General features: G+C 31.5%; 1 protein-coding gene and 1 long non-coding RNA gene across 2 annotated transcripts; both read right to left on the reverse strand.

Moving 5' to 3' along the window:
* Positions 1–2,437: 2,437 nt before the first annotated feature.
* Positions 2,438–5,894, reverse strand: LOC145012602 (HAD-superfamily hydrolase, subfamily IG, 5'-nucleotidase). Its single transcript, XM_078971400.1, has 14 exons — positions 5,631–5,894; positions 5,358–5,397; positions 4,993–5,202; positions 4,768–4,904; positions 4,553–4,702; positions 4,346–4,447; positions 4,080–4,244; positions 3,892–4,002; positions 3,713–3,810; positions 3,474–3,597; positions 3,316–3,405; positions 3,169–3,213; positions 2,765–3,085; positions 2,438–2,698 (listed from the first exon to the last, which is right to left on the reverse strand). The coding sequence occupies exons 1-14, from the start codon at positions 5,673–5,675 to the stop codon at positions 2,672–2,674; spliced, it is 1,665 nt and encodes a 554-aa protein (XP_078827526.1). The 5' UTR covers positions 5,676–5,894; the 3' UTR covers positions 2,438–2,671.
* A 957-nt stretch (positions 5,895–6,851) lies between these two features.
* On the reverse strand, positions 6,852–11,421 carry LOC145013172 (uncharacterized). Its single transcript, XR_013664864.1, has 2 exons — positions 7,649–11,421; positions 6,852–7,010 (listed from the first exon to the last, which is right to left on the reverse strand). It is a non-coding gene; the product is annotated as an uncharacterized LOC145013172 (long non-coding RNA).
* Positions 11,422–24,574: the final 13,153 nt, after the last annotated feature.

Genomic DNA, 24,574 nt, shown 5'->3' on the forward strand with positions numbered 1-24,574 from the left:
TCATATGATCGTGGCGCATGTTCAACTATTTGTCATTTTGTTTTTAAAACTCTGAAAGCACGTTCCACGTCCTTATGTGCTCCTTCTTGTCTTCTCTTGAAAATTTTGTCTATTGGTTCTATCGGGTGTCAAAGCCCCTTCACAAACGTGGAATATGGTGGATATATTTCATCCGTGAGGTAATACCCGAACTTATACTCATGGCCATTTACTATGAAAGGAGCATACAATGCCTTTCCTGTCAAAAGGTCCTGAAATATTGGTGACTGGCCAAGAACGTTTATGTCATTGTTAGAACCCGCAACTCCGAAAAAATCATGCCAAAATTATAAGTCTTGTAACGCAACAACCTCTAATACTAACAAAGGCGATCCAAGATGATCACCTGTGTATTGACCTTTCCACGCCACAGGACAATTTCTTCATATCCATTTTGTGCAATCAATGCTTTCAAGCATAACCGGAAAACCATGTCTTTCTTTATGCGTTGTATATAGTTGTTGCATCTCATTCAATGAAGGTTTGCTCAAGTATTTATCACCAAAGGTTTCGAAACACCTCTCGCCAAATTATACAAACTTTCTCATGCAGTTCGCTCTGACATTCTCATATAGTTATCAATAGAATCGACCCCCCCCCCCCCCCCAAAAGTCATAAGCTTGATTGCAGCAGTACATTTTTGTAACTCTATAAAACCTTGTTTTCCTCTCACATCATACCTTATTTGGAAATATTCATACCTAAACATATATTTAATTTGTAAAAACGAATGTACTTGTGTTATCAAAAAACAATTATTTAATAATCTAAATAACATATATTTAATTTGTAAAACAAGTGTAATTACGATACCCATTTTCCATTGTATTGGTTATCCGTTGAAATACATTTTTCCGCAAACGAAAGCTTCTTTTAAAATCGCTATGTTGGAAGACACGATTATCCGTAAAATAATCGTGTACTAGACGTCTATCCCCTTCTTCACGATTTATGTTCAACGTCGCACGTCTGATTAGTAGTAGAGTTGGCTCTGACGATAGCATGTCCGTAGCATATCGGTACATCATTCCCATTTACATATCATGATTGTATGGATGGAACGGATCAAGAAAATCCATTTTTTTTAATTAAATAGACTACTAGAAAAGAAGTTGAAATTGAAAGAAATGTGAATTTTTGAAAGAAATTGTTGAGTTTTGTAGGTAAAATTGATATAAATATTATGTATTTATCTTAAATATAAATAGGGAAATTTTTTTTAAAGTTTGTGACCATTTGCAAATGGCCAAAAATGTGAGTGTTCCCAAGCAATTTCAATCGTTTTCTCCCGTTACCACCATAACGCTCATTACCGTAACGCCTAAAAACGTCACCCCAGGGCGGTGTAGTCGGCGTTATAATGCCATGTTTAGTGTGACACGTCGGAAAAACGGGGGTGCACGTTACCCTCTCCCACCTATCTTAGAGTTGTGACCCACATCCCATCAACTTTAAGGCCCGAAATCAAAAGTTATTGATGCCTCAGATTAATTTAAACCCATGAAAAGATAGAACATTTTAATTAATAAGAAAATTATTACCATCTTACAAAAATATATGATATTGAGTTGATTTTTTTATTATTCGCTCTTTAAACAGAAATCTTAAGTTGAATAATTAAAGTTGTAAATTGCACATTTGTTTCATAAGGACGTAACCTTTCTCTAGTCATTGCATAAAAACTAAAAAGAGACCCAAACACGTAACACAAGACATGATAGAGATGAAGATAGCAGAGAATAGTCATTCGATAATTATCTTAATAATTTTTATAACCCAACGAAGTTTTTTATTTCAGTCTAAACGGTTTGTTAATTAGTTTTTGTGTCTTCTAGGCAATGATGTCTAAAAATCTGTCAAATATATCCTTTTTGCTGATGTGGATAACGTTGAAAGGGTTAACCAGTAAACCATGTGGACTTTGACAACGGAAATGACAAATGTTAAGCTGATGTGTCATGGCCACCTGTATCATCCGGCAGCCACATAATCCCGCCAATTTCCTTAATCAAAATCGGAGATACTCAATGCACGAATCGAAATCGAAATAAAAACACAACTGCTCGATCAGTAATTTCATGGTCGATCGATTAATCATTATGTATTGGAGCATTTCAATTTTAATTTCGATTTCGATTTTGATTTTTACTATTGTTTATTAAAAAATGCATATGATTACGTGCGAAATTGGTTAGAGTTTCAGAAAACTCTTATGCAAATGAAATTAAAATACGCCGTTGTGAGCATGGAAATTGATGATTGTTAGACGAATGAAATCAGTTCTAAATTTAATATTCCTTCTACTGTTTCCTCCGTTTTCTTCAATGGAAGATCAGCTTGCAGTCGGTTTGAAACAGATAATAAATCTAAAACAAAACAAAACACATAAGGCAATATAGGTTGGGAATAGCCGAATAGGATCGGATTATTTAGCTATTAAATATAGTTTTTTCCTTACGGAATAAAAAATAATGAGAGCATGTAGACCTATTCTTTGCTAAATTCTACTTTCAAAAAAATCAATGAATCATTTAAATAATCTGTACATAGACTAAAGGATGTCACATCATACCCTCACAAAACTTATCTTATTTCCCTTTTTTCCTCCTTTATATTCCCAAAATTCTTCCCATCAAGTCCCAAACAAGCTTGAAGAAACCTATGAGTAAAATACCAATTAATAATGTTATATTGTATGTAGAATTGAGCATATAGATATGTATACCTTTAAATGATGTGGCATGATCTTAACATCATAGGGTACATGAAGCCATGCCTCAGGTTGATAGAACATAAAGTTCTCAGGTTTACTAGTGTACACGTCAGCATACTGATGGATGTGATAAGCAAAAGCCGATTCTTGTCCAGTGTCAGTGAGAAAAGTGGCCCCAAAAGATTCATTAAACATGTTTCTCATTGTACGCCGTGCATTTTGTCTCTCTTCATTTAGTTCATCCAGAAGCGACTTAAAATGGTCACACGTGTGTTTGCTACATACAGTTGAATGCAATTTCCCCAAAAGCTCTTGTATTATATGGAATTTCGCCTGTATTTTCAATTTTCAAATATAAATATATATTATGTGAAAAAAGATGATTTGAAAGATAACACGATTAATTAATTAATTACCTGTGCAAAACGGTAAGAATCTTCGTTCTGTATTTTGATCTCATGCTGTGTAAGATAAAATTAATGAAGAATATTTTATTTGTTAATTGTATAAATTTTATGGATGTAAATGTAATTATTATTAATTAATGAAAATGAAATTTGTACTTCTAATTCATGGATGATTGCAGCAGTACGCCAGCCAGCTTTTGAAGGGCCTCGTAGATCGCTGAATAGGTGGTCCCCAAAGTATATCACCTGCAATTTATTTATTTTTTGTTAAATCAATGATTTTATAGATGATAAATTAAAATAATAATAAATACCTCTGGGCCATTCCATTTGGTGATTTGTAAGAAGGTTTTGAGGCATCCATGGTAGTAAATTTTATTTGGAAGAAACTCATCCACTTTCGAGAAGGCTAGATTGTCCTTCTCCACGTCATAGGAGCTGCATAAAGTAACACCACAAACACAAATTATTTAAATTCTAGGAATTTATTTTAACACCTATTATGTATAAAATATTACTTTTATTTGCAAATTTGCAAAGAAATTAGATATACCGAAATGGATGCTCAGATGTGTAGAATTCAGGCTTATTTGCTTTAGCAATCACAACTTCAAATAGCTCCCTCCACGAATCTCCACAATCCAATGAATCCTTTAAAAAAAAAAAAAAGTAACATTTATGATAAAAAAGATCAGATCACTAACAAATTTAACAAATTGTTTCAGAGTTCACCTCCAACATGTAACGCATCCCTCCATCAACAAAATAATAGGGAGAATTTGTCATTAAGAAGAGTTTCTTCCCATTCTCCTTCAACATTTTGAGAAAAGACAGAAATTGCCCCTACAAATATAAAGATATACAAATCATGAATGGATCCAAAAAATACAATTGGGTTTATTACTAAAAACATAACACACATTTTTAACTAAATATCTTGGGGGATCAGCAAGAACTCCTCTATGAACCAATCCACTTCGGTGTACATACTGAATTGCACGATGTACATCTTGGTATATGTAAGAAGCATCAAATTCCAACTTTGCATCAACAAAGTATTGCACAATATCTGCAATCAGACATACCTACAAAGAGTATGGTATTTTCAGTATATACTTTATTACACATATCAAATGACAAAATGATAGAAAATGTTTTTATGGAATAAAAAGATAAGAATACCAACCTCACTAAAGCAAAAGAAATCCATCAAACCTACAAGTTGTCTTGCTTGATCACGCCCAATATGTCGCGTTCCATAAAGCTCTTCGATTTCCTTCCTACTAAGCTGTCAATTACAATTTATAAATTATTATTTAATTTTTGACTTATGGGATACGTGAAAAAAGATGGATATTAGAGAAGAATGCAAGTGAAAGATGAATTTATACACCTTGCGTCTACCAAAGTAGCATCCATCTGGCTCAATTGATCCAAAGAAATCTAGCTTCAAAAGGCAACCTTTTAGCTTATCATAATATAGCCCTCTAATTGGAAAACTCTGATCATATTTAGATGCCAAGCAGCCATCTGGATATCTAAGCTGAAAATGAAACATTAAAGTATGTAAGAACAGATTCAAAATTGTCATAATACAGAGTTACAGACCTCGTTTACTAAGTGTTGTTTTGCCATATCATAGATCAAGTTTTGTAAGCTAGGAGAGTAATGAGCCAGGGTATAATCATAGTCAAATCCATAAACTTGTATGCTGTCCAATCTAAGATTCTTATTAACATATATACCTGAGATTCACAAGAGTAACACAATCAAACAACAATCACATTCAAAGCTTATGCTCAGATAAAATGAAATATGTTGGTTACTGTCTACCTTTAGGGTTCATCTTAGGCATTCTGTCTAAAGCTTCAGGAATCTTAAGAAACCTCTGTTTGGCCAGATCAAACTTCTCCCGAATTTTAGCTACTTCATCATTAGAATCTGAATAACCAACATCAGTTACATGTTCTTCTTCTAAAAGCTTTCCTACACTTCGATCATAAGATATACTTGCTGTTTGGCTATTACATCCTCTCCAGAACCCTAAATTACAAAATAGAAAACCATAAGTTTCACAGGTAGAGTGAAAAAATCATCTACCAGAGTTCCATTACAACATAATTGGTCATGTCTCTAGGTTTAGGAAGCAGTTTCTTACATTAAACGTGAATACATAAATAGACTAGAGTAGGAGGTACCTTTTTGAAGTCCAGAACTAGAAGTAGGAAAGTTAGCCCACTGCAACCAGATCCATAAAGGTATTAGCTCGTAAGTAATACTAATACGATCTAGATCATAATTTCATAAAATATATGGAAAATCCCCAAATAACAATACTAAAACCAAATTATGCACTTTGTGATATTAATAATCGACTCGTACAACACACATTCATATACATGAACTACAAACATAGATGCAAGTTCACATTTCCAAATCTTACATCAATAAACAGAGAGAAAGAAGCATACCAGGAGCGACGCACGAAGTGGAACGAGTCTGCGAATGGAAGCCATGACAGGAGACAGAGAGGAAAGGAGAGATTTCAGTTGTTCATCAGCGTATGAAATTTGTTAATAGTCGTTATTAGGGTTTTTTGTTTCAACTTTTCAGGAAACTTCTGTTAAAATAACTTTTCTGTGTCGATTTGTCGATGGTGTATTAAGCCGCCATGAAGTTGTTTTCAAGAAGCGTCGAGTGTGAAACGGGTTGACGTTAGAGCGCCTACTAAAAGAGCGTTCGCATATTCACCAATAAATCAAGTTGTATACAAAGGTTAAACTATAAGAGAGTTACCTGTTTCACCAAAAAAACAAAGATTTGACTATAAAGAAAATCCTAAATTTGTCTTTAACTACACTCGTATTAAACGGGGCTAAGTTTAAACCTGGTTTCTAAAAAACTTCTCACAACTCCGTTAATATGTTTCATGGTTCCAAGGTTTGTACATGTCGCCATCAAATTTTACTAAAATATCGCATTAACTCATACATATGTATATAAACAAATAGTAGTTGAAAATACATATGAAAATATTAATTATATACAAAATTATCGTCTTATGTCACGCTTTACAAACGATGGACCTCGTCAAGATGAAAAAAATTTGAGGTTTGACATTGCCGTCAAGTCACGTCTTACATTATTTAGAACATTGGTTTAAACAATATTTTTTGTGATATAACATTTGTGTTATTGTTATAATGTGTGTGGCGAGAACAATATTATAGCTAGATAGATTTTTTACGCATGATATTCTAGTACGAAAAATGAAAGTATGATGTTATTACATCATTGCACCATCAATACTTTACTTATTAAGGCATTGTATTTTGAAATATATACTCAATTATAACACTGTATTTTTAAATTCTTTCTTATTATGACATTATTCTTTGAAAAATATCCATATTATAACAACAATAATTGTTTTAAGTGTAAGAATTACCATAATTGTCTAGTTAGATGTGACATCCACAAAGTTACGGTTTTTTTAAAAAAAATTATGCTTATTTTAAATCAGAGTGATCTTTGTAAATACGGAATTTGTCTCATAAAAAGCATTTTCCGTAGAAAATGTTTTTCGTTGATTTATTAAAAACTTTGGATGTTATAACTGATATAAAAACATAAGAATAAACAGATATTACATCAATATTTTAGCAGCCTACGAGCTTAAAACATCCCAAAAATCATAGTAAAAAATTTATTTTGAAAGCCAAGCCCAAAACCATAATTGTTTACAAAACATTGTTTCCAAAAGATATAATTACAAATCATAGTATCCCATAATCGAATATCATAAAATCTGAAGGTTGTGCACGATCAAGCCTTCATCTTGCTCTGATCATCTGAAGTACATGAAACCATAATAAACAACTATAAGAATGAAGTTTAGTGAATTCCCCCAAAGTATCACCACACAACATATAACATATACAATCATGCATGCTGGGTCCAATTAGTCATCAGACTAAAATACCCCCAGGTCCACAACCTCCCGGTTGGATTACCCCCGGCTCACAACCTTTCAGTTGGAATTCCCCGACCCAATCAGTTATCCCACTAGAATGTCAATGTGTAACGGGTCCAATCAGTCATCGGACCGGAATACCCTCGGGACCACAACCTCCCGGTTGGATTACCCCTAACCCATAACCTTTTGGTTAGAATGCCCCGGCCCACAACCTTTCGGTTGGAATGCCCAGGTTTGTTTACTGACAACACAAAGCAGCACAACCTCAATCCAACCACACTATATCGACATATACATAACAGATAACATACATCCAGTAAACAGATAATCACATAACCAGTCAGCAGACTAACAGACTGATTCATATATCACTACCGCATAGCAACATCATATACACCAAGACACAGATCTAACAAATCACTACAACATAGAAATATCCTATATACCAGGATACATAATTTAGAGGGTAGGTATTGGTGCCTTTGACCCACAAGTATAGTGAGGAAAACTCACCTGAATCGAAGAACCTTGAAACACTGCGATACGCTCCCTTTTACATTGCTTGCTCCCGTGAATCCACTAACACCATAACTAGATAAAATCTTAATTTTATAGTCCAAAATCCTCAAGTTTGACCCAAATTCAAACTTGGTCAAAAAGTCAAAGGTCAACAAAAGTCAAAGTCCATGGTAGCTGAGTACGCCTAGCGTACATGATCTCAACTTCGTATGCTAACCGTACTCCCAGGTACGCCTCGCATACACGAGCTGGTTCCAATATTCCTATAAACACTTTATCCTTTAAGGCTTTTTTCCAGAGCTCAGATCTATACTCAAAACATCGACTTAAATCATAAAGTTTCCAACTTTATGACTTTCCATGGCTAGAAAAGGTCCAAAAGCTAAAACCCTAACTTGTATATCCATTAAGACAAATTAACTCTTGCATGGAAGGGATAGAAGGATCAAGATCACATTTTTATGGTTCCTAATAGCTCCATAATGGATAAAGTTTCCAAATTTATCCATTAGAATGGTCCAAACAACCAAGATCTAGTCTTTTAAGTTTCACAGGGACCAAAAGTGCATCTTTATTACTTAATCCATTAAGTCCAAGTCTCCAACCTTCAGATCTGAATCAAAATGATGTTTAGATAGAAAAGTTTTCAACTTTATCCATAACAAGGTCACAAACTTTTAAGATCTAAACATTATGCACTAAAGTGACCAAAAGCTCGTAACATCCAAATCTTGCTAGATTTAACAAATGTATCATCAAGATTCAAGCTTTATACCCCCAGAAGAAAGATCAAGGTGAACAAGGTCTAGATCTACAAGCTTTAATGCAACCAACACTTGTTTAATGAGCTCATTCTTCTCCAAGATGCGCGAAGAACACTCCAAAGCACTCAAAAACCCAATGATATCATAAATAGGGCTAGGGTTTTGATATTAAGGTTTGAGAGGATGGAGGCTGGAAGAAATAATGGTTTAGGGAAGTTAAGGAACTTAAATAGGGCTCAAAGCCCCAAAATTAGGGTTTGGGTCCTGGTCGAGTACGCCCAACATACTCCTGATACGTCCAGCGTACCAGGTTAAGCTTCCATGATCTACCTAGACTGCCTTGCCTAGTACGCCCATCATACTAAGCTACACCTAAAACCCTCCAAACTTCCAATGGTCATAACTTCTTCATTTTAACTCCAATTTCGATGATCTTTATATCCGCGGAAAGGTATTGAAGAGCCCCCATGATATTATCTAAATATATTGGACTAAAAGTTTCCTAAACAAAAATCCAAATTTATTGTAAGATGTAACGTCTGGACTCTTGGATGTATTTAAATTAAATTTGTATTTTGGGTGGTACCACATCGTGGTGAAGGAATCCCACGACGTGGTGATGGTTGACGTGTGAATGAAAGCCACGACATGGCAACCTATGGGCATGATGTGGCAACTGTTTAATGAGAAACCCTAATTTATAGGGTTTGTGCCCTATTTAAAGGAGTGTTATGGCTAGGGTTGCTCACCCTTAGCCTCCATCACGTTCTTTCATCTCCCAAGAAAACCCTAACATCCACTATTTCTCTCTAAGATTTTTGTGTTGATTTTTGGGGATTAGGAAAAGAAGGAGGAGATTTCTAGACTTGGATTCAGCAAGCAACTCTTCTCATCACCTTATTGTGCATCTTCGAACTCTTGTAAGGCCTCGAGCTCCAAGATTTTTGATTATAGAGTGTTAGATCTTGTATTTTGTCCCATTTCTTCTTGATATTGTTAGATGGGATGGAGAGATTTCATAAAGGTTGTAACTTTATGAATCCCTGGATCATTTGTAGTAGTTCATGGTTGGATCTAAATTGAGTCCAAGACATGCATTGGACATGAAATTTTAAGAAGCATCAATCTTTAGGATGGTTTTGGTGCTATAAGCTCTTCTGGAGTAAATGAGTTTGAGACTCAAGGGATTAAGTGCTTCTTGATTAAGTCCTTGCCTTTCTTTAGCCTTTTTGGATCTAAGAATTGAGATCTAGACCTCTTGGTGGATCTCAAGGAATAAAGGTTGAAACTTTACCCTTTTGGCCATTAGAAATGATCAGAACTAGACTTTGGAACCTTTGGAATTAGAAGACTCGACTTAACTCATCAAGACATTTTGGATCTTGTTCCCACGACATGACTTAGAATGCCGTGACATGGTGCTAAATTCATTAGAGAGGATGAGAGTTTCTTTCTTTTTGGGGAGCTGGTTTGGATGACCGTAGTATGCATTGGATTCGGTGGGATAGGGTTCTTGCTTTACAGGATGATGAAGGTTTGGGTGTTGGTAGTCTCTTTGCTTACAATAGGGATTCATTTCTACGGTAGTGATGACATTTCAACTTTTAAAATCATAAATACCAACCACAATTGTTTCCAAAAATCCCATTATATGACCATAGTGTTTAGAAAGATCAGAGTATCAAAACTAAGTATGAAAACGCCGGAGAATGTACATCGTGCCATCAAGTCGGGCGCTTTCTCTTAGAACTAGAAGTACCTGAAACATCCAATAAAACTGTAAGCACACGCTTAGTGAGTTTCTCAAAACAAGCAAACATAAAATCACATAACACCATGCACACATTGGGTTTGGTGCGATAGGGTTCTTTCTTTTTGGGGAGTTGGTTTGGATGACCGTAGTATGCATTGGGTTCGGCGGGATAGAGTTATTGATTACAATAGGGATTCATTTCTACGATGGTGACAACATTTCATTCATTACCTGAATAAGGTTCTTGCTTTACAGGATGATGTGGGTTAGGGTGGTGAAAGTCTTGTATGGTTTGGAGGGTCATGCTTATTCTTTGATTCCAAAGAGAAATTAGATGGGTCCTTGGAATAACATTACACGAATGTTGTTTAATCTTAATAATTGTGGTTTTGATTTTCAGGCGGCGTGTCCTATACATATAGGGGATGGGGCACGTACTTATTTTATGCACGATGTTTGGATGGGAGACATCCCACTTACTATCTCTTTTCATAGGTTGTTCATATTGGATAACCACCATACTTCTACAGTCAGAGATTGTATTGCTTTAGGTTGGGGTGCTAATAATTTTAGACGGATGCCTAGGGGTGGTATTAAGCGGGCCCAATATGACGTTTTCTTTAGATTGATGCAGGATGTTTAACTTACTACCATACCATATAGACTGGGGTGGTCTCTAGATATTTCTGATAGCTTTCAGCCTCTTCCGCTAACGCTTTTATGGATAGTGGTCTGATTACTTCGGGTGATATGATTACTAAATGGAATAATTGGGTTCCCATTAAACTCAATATTCTGATTTGGAGAATACAGCTTCAGAGTATCCCTACAAGAGAAAGATTATCTTCCATGGGCATTATGTTGGCAATGATTATGTGTCTGATTTGCTCTTGTGAAGTGGAAACCATTGATCATCTTTTTACTGGATGCTCTATTATTATGGATATTTGGAGCCGAATTGCTATTTGGTGGGGTTTACATCCTCCAAATCATATTTATGTCCAGTCGATTCTCGCTTGGTCTGATGCAGGTTTGACAACATTTTGGTGCATTCGGAACTTTCGGAATGTCACCATCATGGGAACGGCCATCCCAATTTTTTTTTATTATTTGATGATATTGTTGATAAAACTTTCTTTTGGGTTTCTAATAAATGTAGTAAAACTAAGTTAAGTTGGATTGTTTGACTTCATAATCCTGTTTCGGCTTCGAATTTCATGTAATTGTTTTATTTTCTAGCTTCTTGCTACTTTAATACAATTCTTCCGTTTAAAAAAGATAATACAATCCGTTAGATAGAAAAAATATACTAAAATAATAAGATAATACTTAAAAGAATGAAAATAATAGATATATTTAAAAGAAAAATCCTTATATTTTGATTTATTTGTGAAAAAAAATCATCATATTCTACTAGGTGATATGTGCATATTTAGTTTGTATTAAGTATAGATTCCTATTCATTTATTAGCTAAATTATTGCATTTCATGGACAAAAGGTACTTAAAAGTGTTTGAATTGTATTTTCAGTCCAAAAATGAAGCGTGGAAGCAAAAGGAAGCAGGAGAAGCGATTATGAGCTCGGGAATTGAATAAAGAAGAAAAACACCAAAAATAGCACCTACTCGGCGAGTAGGGCCGACTACTCGGCGAGTCCAAGTGAAGATAATGACTCGGGAACCCAGATACTTATCGCATACGGGAGAGTGTGAGACGGACTCGACGAGTCGATACGCAAATATATAGATAACTTCTCAGATCGAGGAAAAAAACTTCTGGGACAATTCTAGAGCAATTAGCTGCGATTCAGAGGTCAGAGAAACCCTAGAAGACGAAGATAGAAGCTACAATATAATCCCGAAGGAGATTTGAGGCAAATTTCACCATTCAACTTAATCTTTTGTTTTCCATTATGGTTAGGCAATTAGAATTCGTTTTTATGCTGTTATTTACTTCAATCATGAGCTAAAACTCTTAACTTCTGTTTGGGGATACAAAATTGAGACTATGGTTTGATTATTGGTAGGATTAATTCAATGTTGGTGATTTATTTGTTATTTTAGCTTGCTAGAGAACCTTGTGTGTGAATGATAATTAATTTTCTGTTAATAGGAAGGTAATTAAATAGCATGAACATCGTTTGATTATCAACCTCATATACCATGTGACTACTTTGTTATATGTCTACGATTAATGAACATGAAACTAGAATTAATAAGAAAATTAAGTAAATTCATGTGCAAGCTTGTGTGATGACCATCAACAAGAAGTTAATTAAAAACCAAATTGATTAACTATTGTGAGTCTAAAGTAATCCGAATAATTAATCTAGTGAACTAAATTGAATTAGACAACTGATCGTTGTTTAAGTTAGTTTAATTTACTAAGGATTAGTGTAGTGAATGCGAACCTAATCACTTGAATCGGTAACCAACAAAAGAATGAATCCATTGCACTATTACCTTGAAATCAACCATAGGATCAATTGAGTTGAACTAAACAGAAGTTCCTTCGTATTATTGAATCTAGTTAATTCTTTGTTTTTCTAGTTTTTAGATTAACTAATAGTTAGTAAGTTTCTAGTCTTGTAAAACTAGAGAAAACCCTCTACTTATTAATTAATTTAGATAGAATTAGTTTTTATTTTTAATTTGTCGTTCTCTCTGTTCGATACCCTACTTATTTGACTATACCACAATTGATAGGTTCACTGCCTTTGTGTGTTTATTTTACAACTAAAAAAAGGTTTAAAATTAAAGTGAGTTTACGCACATGACTAGGTTTACGGGCAAAATTGCAAAATACAAACAGTTGCTGATTTTAAGACTTAGTTGGCTGAAAAAAAAAAAAGAAATAAAGACTAAATCGCTAATTGAGTCAAAATATAAAAAACTTTTGGTAGGATCTTACAATTCCGATGTTATCCTACGATCACGATGTTATAAACCATAAAAAAGTCTTGAGTAAGATCTATTCGAAAGCGAAAAACATGGTCTACCATAATATGCGAAAATAACAAGAACCCAAAGCTAAGATGATCAATTTTGACTTTAAAAGTTGATTTTGCTTGCTAATTTTCCTATTTTATTAAGCCCGGCCTGGGCTAATAAACGGGCCCCAGTAATACTGAGTCACAGAAGTGCTAATTTTTCTAGAGTAAATTACACGAATGGTCCCTATGGTTTGGGGTAATTTGCACGTTTGGTCCCTAACTTATTTTTTTAACTCGGAAGGTCCCTACGGTTTGTTTTTGTTACGTGCTTGGTCCCTACAGTTTGTTTTTGTTACGCACTTGGTCACTGTCTTACCTAAAACGACTATTATTTAAATAAGAAAAAATGGTGGAATAGGTAAGGTAAGGTGAGTGGGGTGGGGTTGGGGGGTGTGTTTACTTAAATAAATTAAAATATCAAGGGAAAATAGTATATTTAGGTAAGACAGGGACCAAGCGCGTAACAAAAACAAACAGTAGAGACCTTCCGAGTTAAAAAAAATAAGTTAAGGACCAAACACGCAAATTACCCTAAACCATAGGGACCATTCGTGTAATTTACTCATTTTTCTATCCATTGTGCACCCTACCCAACCTTTCTTCCTTAATGGGCCAAAAGCAAACGCCCATAACTTGTTTGATTCTTTCATCTAAAATCCTGAAAAGTTATCGTGAAAAGTAACAACTGAATGAATATATATATATATATATATATATATATATATATATATATATATATATATATATATATATATATATATATATATATATAGAGAGAGAGAGAGAGAGAAAGAGAGAGAAAGTTTTGCGAGATATGGAGATGCCATCTTAGCCATTAATTTTGAAGATAAAAAATTATAAAATGCAAAATAATAGGAAAAATCTAAATTTTTTTTAATATTATTTTCGTTATTTAATTTATCCAAAAAAAATCATTTTTTTTTTCCAAATATGAGTGAATATTCTAATAGAATATTGCACTGTAAATAATCAAATCGAATTTTTAAAATGTTAAAATATTTTAATATTCTACTAAATTTGGTAGATATGTTAAAATATTATAATATTCTATTTAAAATTTTGGATTTTTAGAATATTCTAATATTTTATTAGAATTTTTTAAATATTTATAGTTTAATATTCTAATAGAGTATTATAACATTCTAAAAATCCGATCTGAATATTTATATAATAATATTCTATTAGAATATTTCATGTATTTTTTGAAAAAAAAGAGCGGTAATTTATTTATTTTGGATAAAAAAAATGATGAAAATAACATTTTAAAAAAAGTTTCATTTATTTTGTATATATATATATATATATATATATATATATATATATATATATATATATATATATGTCATAAGTTTAAGAAAGTTCCTGCATACTCCTTATAGTCTAGAAGTTTATTTGAAAACTTTTGTTTGAAAATTTGTTGTGCCCTAAAATGTTTCGACTCAAATTAAAATACCTGGCCATAATGTTAATACCTCTATAGCACTAGAACTTTTATTCTTGCCACCACTTTACTTTATTAGTAATAAAATCACAAATTCGGTCCATTTTTAAATAATTCAGCTTCTAAAGAACTACAAAGATGCCCTTAAACTTTATTACTTGGTATTTTGTCAAATATATAATATATAAAACTTTATGGAATTATTAAGAATTCCTCGACCTTGTAGTTGTAGGTTTATATTTTGACCATTCTTAAGCATATTTTTAATGTAATGTGAGAACACTTTGCATGTTATTATTATTATTACTAGTTTATAATCCGTAGGAACTACGGTTACAAAATTAATTAAGCTTTTATAGTGAGAACTCAAAATTATTAATCAATTATTGTAAATAAATTATTAATTAAGAGTTATTTTTTAGTTATATAAATTATAATCGTTAATTAAATAAATATGTAAAATTATATCACATTATTATTTGTATTAATTTTATTTTAGTTTTTATTCTAATGTTATTAACTTAATGTAATTGGAGTGAGAAGTTTAAATTTTAAATTTTAAAATTGAAAATTAGTAAGTTGATAAGTAACATTTATTAATTAGGAAGCCTAATAAAGTGACACATTTTAAAATTAGAATAAAATATACATTAATTAAAAGTGCTAATAAAATGACACATATCAAAAAGATATTAAAAATATTATTATTATTATTATTATTATTATTATTATTATTATTATTATTAAATGTGCGACGAAAGTTACTTGTAAAGGGATATTAACGATTCGACTCTTAAAAATAATAAGTACATATATTTTTTTATAATTCTCAAAAACGATTAGCGTACGTCATGTAACATCAATAGTTATTGTTTACATAATGAGTTAAGATTTTTTATAAACTAGGTTACAACCAGTGGAAACCATGGATAAAAAATTTATAAAACAGTTATATGTATTATTAAAAAAATTTGTTTTAGGTATTTTCTCCATTAATAGTTGGTGAAGCTACTTAAAATAACATTAGGAAGACTTTATGTTTGGATGATATAAAGAAATTAAGTTAATTTACATCATTTGTGTATATGACTGGTAATCCATTGAAATACCAATCATACATTCTGTGTCAGGTACAAATATTGGCGATTCAAATGATATGTTCAACAAGATTCAACTAATAATTAAGAACCTCAATAATATGTTTTATATGAGATTAAATTATGTTCTCTTGTTAACTTAAACTCCGTAATACGGTATAAAGCTTGATAGTAAAATGAGAAAATCTCACCATTATTGTTTATGAATTATAGTTTTTCTTTATTTGGCGACACGTATGAATTGCTTCTAAAGTAAAAATATACTTATTAATGGTATTTGCAATGTATAAGGGTGTTAATGTTGATGTTTGTTTGTTTTTCTGTTTTTTATTATAATAAATTTTTTTTTGCCGAAATCACATATAAGGCATAGGATTTGATGCCAATGATTGCATACACATTCCATATATAGAGGATTGTATACAGAATATATTTATTGTGCATTAAATATTTTCGTGGAATAGATAGGAAACAAATATAGAGTTATATTATGAAAAATAAGATTAAGGGCATTATGATCAATTCACAATAATCGAAAGATGGAGGTAGAGAAATGACACATGTACAAAAGGCTTTATTTACTAGATAGGTAGATTACATAGGGGATGGAATTGATTATCATGTAGGTTAATGTATTACGAAGAATTTAGTGAAGGCCTAAATTGTCTAAGATGAGTTTAACGTTTATTTATGTTTTAATTGATTTATATTTTTACGTAACATTTCATTCAAATTTAGTGGTCACAATACAACAAGTGGCAATAAGACTACAAAATAGACGAGTTTATGGGATACAAAAACTTGAACATATTTTGAAAAATAGTTACATGAAGATGTGTTAACCTATACATATAGGATGACAAATGGACAGATAATTCATATAGAGCACGAATCATGCTAAAATCGGCATGTCATCTGCTTTTATGTTGAAATTGATAGATGTTTCTTTTTTACTTTACGAAATTAAGGAGTCAAACAGTTAGTTAATATGAACATCTATACATGATGACTAACGTTTTATCCAAAAAAAACTTAGCTTAAATCTTAACATATTACAAAGACACTAACCATTTAGGTATTTGTCTTTTTTTTTTTCTTCTCAGTTCCTCTTTTGTTATCGATGAATATTGTGGAAAAAAAGGTTTAAAAAGTAAAGCTAAAATAATCATTTTGTATCGTTCAAACGATTTATTCAATTTAGAAAAGAGAAAACTTCGTACACTCATTCATCATTTTACCTAAACAAAACTTCATCCAAAAAGAAATAGTCGGCCCCTTTGTTGGTAAATGTTATAGGATATTTCACAACGTGGTTATGGATTTCATACGCATGGCATGATTAGTATTATATATGCTTATATTTTGAAATTTCTTTATATAAAATTTGCATATGGATTCTTACCAACAGGATTAGTAAACTCATATGTTAAGTTTCACTTAAAATTTATTAGAATTACCCATCTTTTAGCATTCATCGGATTTTACCAAGAAAAGATACATTATTGCACTTGTGCATACATTTTGGGCTTTGCAAGTTGTAATCATAAAATTAAATGAGAATCCTAAGATCTTACAAATATTGACATCCTTATCATGTCAAAATAAGACCAAAAGGCTCATACCTCACCAGTATTTAATGATGACATGATGTCCTAAATGGTTGGAGTTCAAATATCATCCGGGACAATGGTATAATTTATAAGTATGATTAGAGAATATTTGTGTTGCCGTTCTAAAAAAAATAATCTATGATATATATATATATATATATATATATATATATATATATATATATATATATATATATATATATATATATATATATATATATATATATATATATATATATATATAAGGAGTGGTTGAAATGAGAACCAAAAAATATTAAGAATCTCTAACTTTAAATGTTTATAAAGGGTTTAGGGTATATATATATATATATATATATATATATATATATATATATATATATATATATATATATATATATATATATATATATATATATATATATATATATATATATAAGGAGTGGTTGAAATGAGAACCAAAAAATATTAAAAAATATTAAGAACCTCTAACTTTAGATGTTTATAAAGGGTTTAGGGTAACCCTAAACCCTTCATAAACACCCTAAACCCTAAACCCTTCATAAACACCCTAAACCCTAACCCCTAACACCTAAACCCTAAACCCATTTATAAACACCTTTAACCCTAACCTCTAAACGCTAAACCCTAAACCCTTTATAAAAATCTAAAATTAAAGGTTTTTACGGTTCTTAACCTTTTTTGGTTTTCATTTGAATATATATATATATATATATATATATATATATATATATATATATATATATATATATATATATATATATATATATAACATGTAATGTACCAATAAAAAACATTTTTATTTTTATCCCTTAAGTTTTAACCTTAGGATGTTTAAAAAAACGTGAAAAATGCATCTATATCCATTAGCTGGTCGTTTAGAAGTTATAAAATGTCCATACACCAACGATAATAAATACTATCTAATCTATTATAATATAACAAAAAAATTAGTTATATGTTGCACATGATGTACCAAGCGAAAGTTCAATATGTCACTTAGTGATTTATATACAATATTTTTTGGATATACACAACAATTTATGTTTTATATGGTTGTACTGTACAACTGTATAAAAATAATTTGTTGGGTATAGATAAAAAATGTTGTTAACGGATTATCAGTCATATGCCAATCATTGTAAGTTGTAACTTATGTACGTATTCTAAAAAAAACTACGTAAAACTTAAATGATGAAAGATAAAAACTTTTAAAAATCTAATAACTTTTTTTTTCAAAATAAAAGAGACATGCCCCATATCAAGAGACAACATCATCAAACAAAAACAACCTTTGTTAGTCACCATCACAATCTATTTTGAGTCGTTTATTCGATCATCATTGCGTATAAAAAGGTAAGTAACTTCATGGGTAGATGGGTGATCCTAATAAGACATTCCTTATACATCCTATAATCATTTTTATAAAAGATCAACTTATAATCAACTTCTTGTAATCATCTTTTTCGAAAAACAATGCAATTTCAACCAATAAAAATATTTCAAACATTAATTAAGGTTGTCTAAATGGTAAAATAGAATGTCTTATTAGCCAACCCCTAGGTAGAATAATGCGATTATATTTTATTTACCACAAAGCTTTATACCAATTATTACACCAAGGACAGCCAAAGAGCACATACTTACAATTTTTGGCTTGTCGCTTTGAATACGAATGATCAAAAAAATCAGACAAACATGTCATCAAAAACTTTATCCAGAAAAGATATGCAGTACATTTGTTAAAACAATAAAAAGGAGATATATTTTAAAAATAGTTTTAAATTATTTTCGACAAAAATAAATCTAACAAGCATCATACAAGAAAAGCTTTTACTATCTAAACGATTAATAAAACTTTTTTAGGCCATCATAAGCTTACACAATATTCACTAAAATAGACTATAAATTAGTTTTATATTTAAAATAATAATTGAAATAGATAACCTCATTGAGTTTTTAATACCATACATTAATTTTGAATTATATATCTAAATATTATTTTATTTCATCTTGTATCCATCTTGTTTACTAGTTATTACCGAACACTATCACTCTAATTTAATTCCTAAAAAAACCACATATTCATAGGGTGTTTGGAAAAAAAAAAAAAAAAACTTATGACTTATTAAGTTATAACTTTATAAGCTAATAAGTTAGAGCTAATAAGTTAGAGGGATGTAACTTATGTGGGTGTTTAGCAAAAAAGTTTATTAGTTATTATCTTTTATAGCTTATTAAAACTTATAAGCTAATAAATTAGAGGGAGTTAACTTATGGAAAAGGGGTTGGTTAATAAGACACCCTATTTTACCATTTAAACAACCCTAATTAATGTTTGAAATATTTTTATTGGTTGAAATTGCATTGTTTTCCGAAAAAGATGATTAGAAGAAATTGATTATAGGTTGTCTAAGGGGTGTCTTATTAGCATCACCCTATGGAAAAATGACTTATTAGCGATTTTCACCGCTATAAGCTGTTTTTATTCAAATATTTTTTTAACTTATAATGATATGGAACATCTAACAAACTAATAAACTCAATTGACAAACCAATGAATTCCTTTTTTCTCAAACCCCATATCAATTAAAGCGTCATAAATAGTAATAAAAGGCAAATTAAAGTGATAGTGATTTCTAAAGATGTGAGAAAATGTTAAACTAGGGAACTTTAACAAACAATGAAACTGAGGCACTAGGTAACCATTAAAACTTTTTCACAAAAGTCTTGCATTGAGCTTTAAAAAACTAAGCGTAATGAAGTAAAATACTAAAAAATGGCGCTAGTGTAATAAAATAATAAAGACTTTAAGAAAAATAATATAAAACAACTAAAAAGTAAATTTTATTTAATGAAAAGGAATTGTGATAAAGAAAAGGTTAAAAAGATACATAGAGAAACGTGTATAACAATGACAAGACAGTTGTATGGGCAGCAAGCATGGGCGGGTGATTAAAGCCAGTAACCATCAGACATTAAACATATATTACGACACTACACAGTCACTGCAGTGCCCCACCTTTTTTTTTTTTTTTTTTTTTTTAAATTAGTTCTGAAATTTTGTATTGCTTATTTTTATAAAATTTAAATTCAAAATTATATATTAGCGAGGTCAAAATAATGAGTTGAAAATGTAGTTTATATATATATATATATATATATATATATATATATATATATATATATATATATATATATATATATATATATAAAAGTATTTTAAAAATATAAAATAATTTATCTTTAAGCATATACTGATTTTTTTTTAAAATAATTAAGTAAATTATAAAAGAGTTTTTTTTTTTTTTTTTTTTTTTTAAACGAAGACTTGAAGTAGTTTTAAAGTTGGAATTTTTTAACATAACTTTTTTTTTCTCGAATTTTTTTATAAAACTAGAAGTTAACTAAAAGAAAATATGTGTCCCGCTGTTAAACAAACAAACAAACGAACCAATGCGTTTTCGTTTAAATGAAAAATAAAAGAAGATTACATAAAATTCATTATATATTTTGACATGGTTAAAGTTTGACAAATTTTCAATATCGACGATTATGATAGCTTAAAATAGTCATTAAGAAAAACTCTGTCAAAATTTAACATTAAAATTTTCACTAATCCTCTAAAATATAATAACTTTTCTTATTTGGCAATTTTATTTTAACATTGTGTTATACGATGTCAAAATGATGAATATATGAAACAATTATAAAACTTGTATGGCTTCAATGAAATGAAACTAACTTATAATGTTTAAACAATAAAAATAACCAAAATAAGTTTTTATATAATTTGACCAGAAATTAAAAAAATATTATTTATTAATGCTTCAATAATATTTTGTAAAACAATAAGTGATAACCAATTAAAAAATAAAAACTCTTTAATAAAGTAGAAAAACCACTATTCTTGATACATTGCTGTATTTGTACTTTATACCCTCACAAACATATGAATGGTATTTTGAATTTAAATGAAAAGGCGCAATCTCAAGTGTCGTAGGGATATATCTCACTGTATTAATAAGAAATAAAAATAAAAAAAAATAATAAGTAAATCGAAAGAACAAACCTGTCATAAGAAAGAGCTTTGCTTGCATATGAAAGCTGATAAAATAACTAAACATCATATCATGTAGTTTTTTCTAGCATTAAATCTAGATTGAGCCGTCCCCGCCAATATCACCACCGCCACCGGAGTACTGCTACCACCCAATGAAGCCAAGCACCATCACAAGAAACTGGGGTTCAGCTTCGGGATGACACACCACCACCACCACACGATCACCATTCTCTTGAGAACAACACCTTGGAGAGCACAAAACCGCCGCTCGCCGCCGTGAAGCGCCTACATCACCACCCACCCTATATATCATGAGGAAAGCATCGGAGATATTATGTGTTTCCTCCATTTTCTTGTTGTAAGCGGGTCAAAGAAGCTCTTTCTGTACATCTCGATTGAAGTTGTCTGTCTGGCTTCTTTGGCAGAAAAGAACAGGTTTCAAGACTAAGCTATCAAAGAAGTGCCGATAAAATCAAGGGGGATGCTCAGAAATAAAAACAAGAGAGAGGGAGGTTGGGGTGGGGGTAGGTATTTCAAAGGGGTGTGATAGGTATTCTTGTCTTATCTTGGGAAACCCTACGCATGAAAGAAAACTGTTTCCTACAAATTCAGTAAAAAACGCAACAACATTTTAAGGCTACAAGCCTACACGACCGTAACCGAGATTCAATACGCATACTATATATGTGAAGTAACACTCCACTTTATTTTTTTTATTTAAATTTAATTCAGAAATATCATTTTTCTAATACTACTTTTTCCATTAAATTAAAATACCAAATTACATTATGCGAAGTAACACTCCACTTTATTTTTGTTTGAAGTGTCTCTTGTGTCTCTTGAAATGATGTTTGTGCTTCGATCATTTTTTGTTCTATCTAAGGATGTCAAAAACCCATGTGGGACCGCGATCCCGTACGGGACTAAATTTTTAAAAAAACCGGGAGTCCCGGTTACACATTAATGTAAAAATATATATATTTAATTTTAGGTGTAGGTTAGGTTTCACTTTCCCATTTCCAATTAATAGATATTTTCTATTAATGTAAAAATATATACAAAATTTAATGTAAAAATATATATACAAAATAGATTTTCTAATTTTAGGTGTAGGTTAGGTTTCACTTTCCCATTTCCAATTAATAGATATTCAAGTGGTAGTGAATTGATCATATGTTTTTGGATATGTATGTATTTTATATTTGTAATATTGGCTTTGTCATATTTTATATTTTTATGATGGTTGGAATTGTCATTTTGTAATGTTAAATTCGTAATGTTGGACTTTTAATTTCTTTAGTTTCTAAAAGATTACGTTTTAAACTTTTAAAGTTATTAAAAATAGGCCTTTTAGCCTAAACCAAAGTAGTTGTCTAGAAAAAAAAAAATGAATTTTAAGCCTATAAACCGGGGGAACCGGGGACGGGAGCGGGGGCTATGCTATGTAAATGGGGGAGCCGGATGGGGGATCGGGAGCGGGGGCAACAACTGATTTCAGGGGCGGGAGTGGGAGCAGCTATTTTCGCTCCCGTTTGGTCCCGTTGACATCCTTACCATCCGAGTCATCACCTCGGCCTTCGTTTCTTGAAGTTGCACATATCGATCAAATTTATCGTCAAACATATCCATAACACAAGAATTCGAAGATATTGACACCGCTTTTTTTGCTTTATTTCTTCCAACGGGCCGACGAAGAGGTTGGTCGTTTTCAAGATCTATCAGATCGTCGTTGATGTCGATGTGTGTTCGGCCGTCCGATTGTTGAGAAGTTCCATCGGGGTTTCTCGAACGCTTTGAACCGAAAGTTTAGGAAGTTCCTTCCGTTTGCTCTTTCTATTTTGGGGAGTCTTTCAATTTTAGCCACGGTTTCATATACGGAAAAGCTTTGCGTGTTGGCGTTGTTTTTTCAAATTGGTCCATGGCCGCCTTGAAAACATCAAAATCGTTCGAGCCCCTTTTGCGTATGTTTAGGAGGTTGTTGTAGATTACTCCAAACTCGGTGCATTTTAGTCGAATATCTCGCCATTTCGATGTAATTTGATCGGCATTTTGAGTTTCACTTTCCATTAACTCGTAAAAAATGGCTTGGACTTTTTCCCAAAAACTTCCGTAAGGCTGACTATCTCCTACAATTGGATCTTCGGAAGCCGCCACCCATGCCTCCGCTAACTTTTCTTCTTCTTCTTTTGTCCATGGGACCCTTTCTTGGGTGGTAGTGGGTCGGGCCGTTTTTTTTTCCTTTTTCTCTTTTTTGGTTGAGGTGGTGGTGAAGGTTGCGTTTCCGCAAGAAAATCCGGTGAAAGTGGTGGTTGTGAAATTGGTGGTTGTTGTTGTTGTTGTTGTGACGATTGTTATTGGGGTTGTTGTAGTTGTTGGAATTGTTGAAATTGTTGGTATTGTTGTTACATTTGTTGTTGTTGGAAAGCCGGAAAATGTTGATATTATTGTTGGAAAAGTGGTGTTTGTTGGATAGGGGAACCACTTTGAAGTGGATCGATAAAACCGCCTTGAGGTGACTCCATAGTCGGGAATTGACGAGGTGTTGTATCTAACGCAAAAGCGTTATCGGGTTTGCGATTTCTATAGTTTGGAGGGGTGTTTTGGTTGGGATCCATGGTTTTTTGTTGTGAAGATGTATTGTGTAGTTTGTGTATAGAGAAATAAAAGAATGGTGTAAAATTAAAAAGTTAAGATGTTGTATTTATAGGTAAATAAAGTGGGTATTTTTTTTTTAAACCAAAGTAGCCATTCAACGGCTAGAAAAAACGGTCAAATGGGGCTTCGATTTCATTGGGCATTTACATCCATTGTGTGAAACACGAAAGACAACGAGCACGAGCTACCACGAACCAACGATGTGGTGTGCACGACCGTTATTCGTGGCCAGCTCAACCACAAACAGCCTCGTGGTTAGTATACCATATGGCCTAATATATAGGTATAATTATTTTGGACCCTTCTTAAAAGATCTATATCTATATATATATATATATATATATATATATATATATATATATATATATATATATATATATATATATATATATATATATATATATATATCAAATAAACTAATCGTTACAAAATAATTATATTTTTATTAATTATCATTAAATAATATTAGACCCCTCATGATTATTTTATATCTTTTTAAATAAAATTAATCATTACATAATAAA

The sequence above is a fragment of the Lactuca saligna genome, chromosome 8 (assembly GCF_052625555.1).
Source record: "Lactuca saligna cultivar CGN05327 chromosome 8, ASM5262555v1, whole genome shotgun sequence".
Taxonomy (NCBI): domain Eukaryota; kingdom Viridiplantae; phylum Streptophyta; class Magnoliopsida; order Asterales; family Asteraceae; genus Lactuca; species Lactuca saligna.